Below are 9,431 nucleotides of genomic sequence, written 5' to 3' on the forward strand. Positions count from 1 at the left end.
TGTGCCAAACACTGGGCTGCTTCTGCCCCAGCCCCTCACCAGACAACTTGCTCCCGTTCTCATTCATGAGGGTTGGCCCATGTACTGCTTTTCAAGCTGCCCTTGCAGCTCTACTCAGTAAACCCCTGGTGCAGCCCTTCAGGCCACACTTGGCAGCCCTACTCTGCACCACACATGCACAGTCCTTCAAGTACCTCTATGCAGCCTACTCTGTACAGGCCCTCACATCAATACTACCCACTCTGGGGCCTCTGGGGTCTTATACCCCTGCTGGGCTCAAGTGCTGCTTTATAAGCGTGTCTGCCCCTCCCCCAGGCACATATATACGTTCTCACAATCACCCACTAGATGGTGGGGGCTGGAGTTAAGGCACCCCTACCTGCCTTTCACTGGGGAGGTAACTGACCTGGAATTTATTGGGGGCTATCCCACCACAGACAGACCCACCAGGCTACCCGTTCCTGGCAGTTTCAGGTCATGCCCAGAACCAGGAGCCTCCTGCCATCCCCATAGTTCCTGCCCTTACCTCCAAGATGTTCTGGAAGAAGCTCAGCCAGATGTTACCTACTTGCCTGCTAGCATCAAACTGTTGCCTCCAGCCCTGACAGCTGGGCTCGAAAATGGCTGCCTTCATCAAGAACCTGGTGGCTGCCTGCTTCCAGCACTTAAAGTGGCAGGGACCAAAAGTGCACTGCCACACACATATGGTGTGCATATGGAGTAGTCTGAGCACTGGCCAGGCAGGTATATGTCTATATTTGTGTGTAACTGAACAAAAGTCTTGGAAAAAATTAAGAGAAGGAGGACCCTCCTGTTTTCAGCACCAAGAGCTAAGTGGCTAGGACACTCATACAGGAAGCAGAGTACCTGAGTTCTGGGAGACCTGAGCTCTAGCCCCACCTCATCCAGAGGGAAGTTTGAATCTCTGTTTTCCTACAGAGTGCTCCAACCACCAGGCCATAGGTTAGGCATTATCCAACACCCTCTTTTTGAAACTTGAGTCACCATATATAGCATTTAATAGTCTTTGGCTTAAATGTGTGGAGAGTAGTGGGGAAGTTTTTGCCTCACTAGAAGCAAGGGTCCAGGCTGTTACACAGGAGCTGTTCCATGCCAGCAGTGTGGTGCTCAACTTATCTAGCCATGCAGGCTGCATGCATGTCACAGAACTAGTCCACAGGCCAGATGCCATACACAGGGTCAGTCCATAGGCATGATCCAGCAGGGGTTGGTGCACAGGGTGGATCCAGGGATTCAAGCCAGCACACCTATGTGCCAGATCCAGCCACGGAGCAACCCTGGACCCTAACCCAGCTCCACACACAGGATCCAGCTACAGAGTGACCTTGGATGATGGTCTGACCCCACTTGCCAGTATAATTCAGCATATGGGTCTTGTCATCTGGACTGCAGGGCTCGCCACAGGTCTGGAAATTTGGCAGCGGGTGAACTGTCGCAGTATTAATTTCTGCTGCTCTGGGAGCAATTAATACTGCCACTGATCCCATACCACACCACCAAATTTTTGGACCCCCAGGGAGCCCTCTAGGCTAGATGACATGTCTTGGCCAGATGCGGCCTGTGGACCATAGATTGCGCACCACTGCTCTAATGTTTCTTTTTCCTCTAGGCCCCATAAACCTCCTTCTCTTAGCTACCTAGGGGGGCAGCTATAAAAGTAGAGCCTAGAGGCGAAGTCTCCTGCTTTCTAGGAAAAGTTTAGCTATTGAAACTAAAACTAAATGCTTCTCCCCTCACTAATCACAGTTTTTTTGTCTAGCTACAATTTAACTACTTACACACATACATTGTGTGTACTTAAAAAGCTGCATAGCCTGTTATGCATGCTCAGTATATACATGTGCATATATACACATATAATACAGGGTAACATCACTGCAAACTGTGTAAGTGCCACAAAGGTCATTTACGTGGCTGGAAAACTGTCATTAGCACATAAAAGGTAATTGAATTCATCTTCACTCTCATTGTCTTGTTCTACCACAAGAAAAATCTCTCTTTTGATCAACTATATTCCATTCATCCTGGAATATTATCTATCTGCATATACAGTTCCATGCCCAAGTAACTGAAATTAATAAGAAAGTCTGTATGAAAGCTATCCCAAAATATAGCCTTTTAAGAATAAATTGAAGATCAGACCAGAAAAGGGAAGATGGGAAGGATGGAAAAGTAAAGAAATATAGTATATTTTAATATAGTATATTTTGTGTGCAGCCTTCTTCCTGGCTGCTGGAATAGGCAAGATCAGAAAAGGCTCCCTACAGTCTTTCCCCATAACTTCCTACTTCTGCAAAGGAGCCTATTACAAAGCCTGTGGAAGATAATGGAATGCCTCCTTATAGGGTTTTGGAAAATTCCCAGCACAGCATAATCAAGAGTTAGCTCTAAACCTGAATTCTACACTTATACCCAGGCATGGATTCCATGGCCTGTCTCTGCATCTGAGGGGAGACTTTGGCATTAACTGTGCATTTTGTAGGAAAGCAAGAAAAACCTACTATGTCTACAAAGCAGAATTCATATGAATCAGAATAAAGCTTTCATCACCTTTTATCTGGCAAAAAATTAATAAATCCTAGTTAGATGTAATTAGCTGCATATAAATAATGATATGTTTTCCTTTGTTCACTTTCTTTACCTTCTGAGTTTACAATATGTTGTTGCTGTTCACTACTGGAGACTTGGCAAACACTTGGAATATTCTGAATATTGGATTGATTAACAAAGGCCTTCAAAAAGACAGTCTGGTTTTTCCTTTTATGTCGAAGGAAGCTTTCATAAGAATTGTTAAAACCACAGAGTGGAAAAGTGATGTTATTTAGTGAACAAGCATCCATGCATGATATAATAATAGTGCTTTCTGTAAAACAAAAAGAAAGACAACGTTCTATATTGGCAGGCTCCTCATACAAGAAACACATAGTCAAATGAAAGGACAAAAGTAGCTACTCTTTTTTACCATGATACAGTGAAATGGACAGATAACCTCATGAGAATTGTAGCCTTATATTGAATATATAATACCATGCAACATTATGTATGCAAAATGTTCTCACATTCTACATATTAGATTTTATTGCTCAGTAATACTAAATCTGTGCTAATACTAACCTGCATTCACAGTTGTATCTAGGCACTCACCTATTTCAGAGCTGTTAAGTTTTTATTGTTTTTTTTAAAGACGAAGCCCTTAAAAACGAAGTTTGCTCTGAAACCATCATAGTTATAGTAAGTTATTACGATTATGTTGACAAACAGCTCTAAGCAAATTTAAACCCATCTCCAATGACAATGTTTCCAGAAGGTGAGACTATATAAAGTATACCTGAATTCTCCACACTACAGCTTTTGTGTGTTCTAATGCTCATAAAAATTATCTACCATTTTTGTCTCCTATCTTCTCTCCTTTTCTCCGGCTTCCTTGTTAAATTTCAATAACTGTTGGTTGTAGACAGCATTACTATAACTCAGACAAAGATACCATAATATTTATAAGTAATTAGGGTGTTTTTTTCAGTTTTCGTACTCTCTTCAACATTAAATAATTGCTAGAGAGAGATTTTACTTGTATCTTTGGAATAAAGTAAACTTAAATTATTTTAAAATCTGAAAATAATTTTAAAGCAAAAGATACTAGGACTGAACACCAATTTCATTCTTAAGAAAGCAAATAATTACTCTCTCTGCTCATGATATCATAACCCATGATCCAGTAGTTCACCTTTCCACTTCTTACATATCCTTTCATCTCCATGAATAGGAATTTATGCATGCAACCCCCACTAGAGAGGATAGGAATTTGGTGGTAATAAATTTTCATACATAGAGATAATAATAGATCTTTTAAATACACCAACGCCCAGACCGCAATCTGATGGCTTCAATAGGTTATCTGTCCTACCATCCAGGGAGACTAGCCTAACGATCAGTGAAGTGAAGGATTTCAGACAGAATAAAGAAATGGCATCCTGAAATAAATGCCAAAGTCAATTACCTTCACTTCTTGGTGACAGTAGTTTAGAAAGTAATATAGACTCCATAAAAACACAAATGCAGTGATTTATGGACTACTTGACTGTGTACATAAAATACAAGGAAAAAAAAGTGTTATAATATAATAAAGAATCAATATAAAGCCAAAAGTAGAGGTTGTTTCTTCCCTTAGAATCAAGGGTTTTCTTCACAATGTAAAGAAGGCAGTAATGGCAAAGTGAACTCTTTCAGCCACATTTTGGTTGCCCAAATAAATTTAAAGAAAATGGTCTTTGTGCAGAGGATCTCTGTGGGAATGTGTACGGAGCTGAATGGAATTCTCCCTCCTGCCAGAAAAAGGAGAGATGCTCATCATTGTAGTCACAGCTACAGCTCCCAGGAAATGCAAATAGCCCTTCTGTGCTACACACCTTTCACATGGCACATGCAGACACAAGTTAATGAAGGTACCCCTCTTTGGAGCACCTTCATCTGAACCCTCCTGTAATAAGGGTTCAGATTGTTGCAGGCTCGATCCCTTTTAAAGCACTCTGCAGCCATGTACTTGTGTTAGGTCACAACTGTAGAGCATTTTCAGGGGCCAGATCAGGCAAAAATTGTCCCTTCTGTCTGCACCTCAGGACTCTGGACATGTAGTCTGGCATCCACTGACTGTGCTGTGACAGAATATGTATATCTATCTGTAAGCAATTATGAAGTCCATTTCATATTACATGCTCAATCTACAATTAAACTTGCCTGAGTGCAGCCTGCTATGAAGTGTTTTTTGACCATGACCCAATGAAAAACATATTTATTCTTATAAAAGTTATAAATGCATATTAAAATACCATACATGGGAAGAATATGAATATTGCCTTACCCCGGAAAAGTACTTGACATTTCATTAGAAGACCACTGAGAAGCTAGCAAGATTGTAACGTAGGGCCAATCTCAGCTGTCATTGTATTGTGAGCTCAAGTTCATGAAAGCTTATGATCGCCATATCTTAGTTAGTCTAAAAGGTACATATCTACCTTGCCTTCTGCCTGACTTCAGAATAATATTGCTGACTACCTCTGTCTCCTTAGAACAGTGGTTTGTACGGTGGGTGGAATAAGCATCATTACAGCAGGAATGAAGCTTCCCTCTGAAGTACATGGAAGGAAGACAGAGGTTTCCTGAGAGTCGGGTGTTGCTTGGTGCAAGTAATGGGTGCAATCATTGCTACATAATGGCAGGAGAGTGTCAGCAGGAGGGACTCTGCATATCTGAAATGCTGACAAACCCCAGCCTCACAATAGGAGTGTGCATCTTCTCAAGAGAGATACATTCTCAGGAGACAATGCATCTAAAGATTTTGTTCTGTTTTTAAAGGTCTGTAACTAAAGGAGATTTACATTAAACGTTTCTGTGATCAGGGAACTATTTTTACAGAGCCAACATTTAGAGCTGCTTAAGAATTTTCCATTAGAGTGATTCCACAAAAAAACTGATTTTGCCAAAATGTTTCTTTTCCATTAGAAGCATCTAAATGAATCATTTCATTCTCAGTTGACTTGACATGAATTAGAAATTTTAAAAAATATTTGACTGCATGCTTTGTTTTGAAACAGTTCAATCACATATTAAACTGCAATTTTCTGCCATGGTACATTGCTTTATATGCATCATAGTTCTGGGGAACTCCTGACACAATACTCATTTCTCTGTGACCAATCTTTGTGGTGAATCATGGGAGTGTGATGGTTTGCCTTATATAAGATGTACTCCAGCAGGGAGGCAGGCCTAGAGGGAGAATGGGGATATCAGACGCCAAAACTATAATGGCCCTAAGGCATTGTGTTACTATAAGGTGATACAGTTGACAATTATTCAGAATGAAGCAATTTGTGTCTTTTCTGAAATAAAAATATTTTATTGATGTATGTTGAAATGTCACATTGTGTCTTCTCAGTAGAAAATGTTAGCAAAATTAGACATCTGCAGATTGAAATTTTCAGAATTTCTGTTCAATGGAAAATTTTAATTTGTCAACTTTCCTTCTCATGTTAGGATGAAAACATTCTCTGAAGCAGAAATCACAAATTTCTTTCAGCTCTCCCTCTGTTCCTTGCTTACATGCCAGATTAAGGAGTAACCTAGAAGTTTACGCAGTCTACACAAAACCCTGTGGGGAAATGTAAGCAACTGAGTATCTCAGGAGGTCTCAGCCACTGATTTCTGGCTCTAAGGAGAGTGACTGGTAGTACTCACGTCCCCAAAAAGGTGTCAGACAAGAAATCTGAGAATGGAAATAAAAATGTAGAGACAAAATTGGCCTGTACCCAGACCCAGCTGGGGCTTGGAATTACATGATAGCCAGTGACTGGGACCACTTACAAGAGATTAGTAAACATACAAAGAGAATGATGCAAGGTGGACTATGTGCTGCCCTCTATTTCAACTGCGCATCCCCTGCCTCCTCCTCTGTTGTGGAGACAGCTGACATGGAATTTGCCACTCACTTCCTATACCGCCTATTCATACCATACCATACCTCTCGGCTTTCCTACAGAACTGTACCAGAATTACTGCTTTATAATGCCTACCCACAAAAGAATAGAGACAAGACATGTTTTACAATCCCTGATATTTTCTTTAAATGCTGAAATGTATAGTAGTTAAGGTAACAAGATTTTGCTGTACATAATATTATTTCAAACAACTACATTCAAATACAATTAAGATCGAGAGTTCATATGAGCACTTAAGGGTAAAAAAATTATAAAGGCTGTAATTATTCTTAAAACAAGGATTATAAATTCAGGAGATTCAGAGTTAATGTTATGCTAAAAGAAACACACACATATTAAGATACAGAAATAAACAATGACAGCACTCAAAGTTCTATAACTCTGTTATTCTGCAGTGAAGTCATGCTATAGCTACACACTCATGATTGGGATTCCAGGTCAAATTAAACTGAGTTTTCAAAACACATTCATATCTCTAAGATTGTTTGGGTGTTTTTCCATAATTTAACATACCAACTCTGAAAGTTCCATAAATTCTATTGAACTCCAGTAGACCCTCTCCCCCAAATGATTAGTTTGCAAAAGAAGATGCTTAACTATGTTCTTGTTACTCTAAGGACATGCACAGAGTTATATTCCAAGCTGCTAATTTGACTCTATTTACACTGCTTTACATCAGGTCAGACTTTGATATATAATTTTAAGAGTATAAACAAGGATTATAACCAGTTTAGCCATATTTGTGCTGCATCCTGCATGCTGTAAATGCTGTTCTTTTTCCTCTGAAAATGTCAGTGTTGAATATAGTTCAGCGCACAACTAGACTTTCTAATTTTGCAAACATTGTTGTTAAAATTTAGCAGGTGCAAAATGTCAAAACTGCAGAGGCTGCACCAGCTGTAGTATACAGTGTTACCTAACAAAAAATCCATTGGGTAGTATAGTTGCTACATGATAACTGACAGCAACATCAAAATGTTCTCCTTTGGTAAGGTTAATATCATTATGGTATATTTGTGCAATCTGTGCCAAACTGCAGTTTGAGTGCTAATTTGTACTTTGGTCACTTTTACATAAAGGTAAATGCCAGTTGTGTCAACATGTTAATTTTGCTTACACCTCTTTACAATATCTGAAAACTTAAAGCAGCCTAACAATCTTAGATTTTTTTTTAGTTACACATTATCAACTTTATTATATTTGAATTAGAATCCAGACAGTTCTTGCCTGGAAAAATAACATGTACAGTCAAATGCAAATAAAGCATCCTAAACTTGATGTATTTTTAGTATTCAGTTTTTAGTGAATATTATTTTTATAAAGAATCAACACATAGCCTTTGGGGGACACAAGTCATCTTTATCAGATGAAGACTACTTATTTTATCATGTTATCAGTGGCCTATTTTGGAATACAGGTTATAAACCATGTTTTATTCTTATCTCTGGATTTAGCATTTAATGTATAATAATAATCTTATATATTTCTTAAGTCTCTCAGCTTTCAATTTCAACCTCTGTGATCATCAGTTTATATAGGGAAATCACATTAAGAGTTTTATTTCACTCAGTTCTACCCGTTCTGCCCTCCTTTTGCTTCAGTTTACTATTACCTATTACTTAGATAAAATCTTCAGAAGTTTTACATATCTTATATTCTTTGTATGGATGAATAGCACAGTAATTTTACAAAAGTTTTTATGCCTTTGGGTATGTGGAGTTAAAAACATTATCATTCTAAAAGGCAGTTATCTTCTAAACAAAAACACTGCCAGAAGGCAAAAGTACATATTTTTTAATTTTATCTTTTAAGTTAAGATTTTAGAAGTACAAAATTTATTAAATAAAAATATCTACAATATTTTCCCTTGTGGGATAAGTAACTTTCTTCACAGACAGTATACATAGTTAACTTCATTATAAACAAGAAGCTAATTGAAATAACATTTTATAAATATTTTGTAAAGTTTACTATCAGTAAAAAAACAGCATCATAGCTCCTTGGGGAAAGTCCATGTGACTTCTTTAAATGTAATCTGACCTTAAAATAAGAAGAGACCTTGTTTGTTAAAGCTAATCACTCACCTTCTTGGATTTGGAAAAATTCAGGCAAACTTATAATAAACATGATAATTATTGCTATTAATAATTTCAGAAGATCTGCTTTTCTCATAGTCAAGCACGTGTCACTGAAGAGCTCCCATCTAGCATACTAGTGATAAGTTCCTTCCTGGTTTAGCTTTTAACTTATGCAAAATACTTATTCATTTCCCTTTTCAGGCAAGACTTTCTATTTCTTTTTTGACGTCCCGTTACAAGACATGACAGACAGCCAGATTCTCCTCTTGTGTACACTGTTGTAAATGATGAGTAACTCTACTGCATACAATAAAGGCACACTAGTGCAAAATGGTGTAGGAGAAGAATCATGCCTACGGACATTTTCATTATTCAAGATACTCTTTCAAGAAAAATATCACCCTCTAATGGCCACTTTAACATACCATCTAAACACATGATCTACATAAGTTAATACTTTCTGTGAAGGAATCCCATTCTCTTTTGCCCAAAAAGATAAAAAGAAAATGAATCAGTACCCCTAGTTTGAAAGTTTAACTATAGCATGCATTTAAATGATTCTGGAAGGCTAGACAAAGAAAATGTTATATGAAAGAAAATGTCATTAAAATACTATGTCTTCTAGCAAACAAATATGTGCTATAGTAAACACAATAAATAAGATGTCAGATGAGTGCAGTATTAGCAGCATGGTATCTTGAAGAGCTAGCAAATATGTTCATGACATGCAGTGTTTTGGTTTGTATTTTCTTACTCTTCAGGTAGCAAGAGGAATGGAACAAATGACCATCACTTCTCTACACTGTAGTGATCAATTTACAGCTTAGGCTTTCTGTTCCAG

At 38.2% G+C, this 9,431-nt stretch overlaps 1 protein-coding gene across 1 annotated transcript in view; it reads right to left on the bottom strand.

Annotated features, from left to right (window-relative positions):
- TMEM156 (transmembrane protein 156) overlaps positions 1 to 8,810 on the bottom strand; it is a 47,120-nt gene extending 38,310 nt beyond the window's left edge. Inside the window, exons 1-2 of the mRNA XM_019526653.1 lie at positions 8,597 to 8,810; positions 2,663 to 2,884 (exon numbers count right to left, since the gene is read on the bottom strand). Of these exons, the coding sequence (XP_019382198.1) occupies positions 2,663 to 2,884; positions 8,597 to 8,684 (310 nt within the window). The 5' untranslated portion in view covers positions 8,685 to 8,810. The remainder of the gene's footprint in view (positions 1 to 2,662; positions 2,885 to 8,596) is intronic.
- Positions 8,811 to 9,431: the final 621 nt, after the last annotated feature.

This window comes from Gavialis gangeticus, unplaced genomic scaffold (assembly GCF_001723915.1).
Source record: "Gavialis gangeticus isolate Ggan-Ray unplaced genomic scaffold, GavGan_comp1, whole genome shotgun sequence".
Classification (NCBI taxonomy): domain Eukaryota; kingdom Metazoa; phylum Chordata; order Crocodylia; family Gavialidae; genus Gavialis; species Gavialis gangeticus.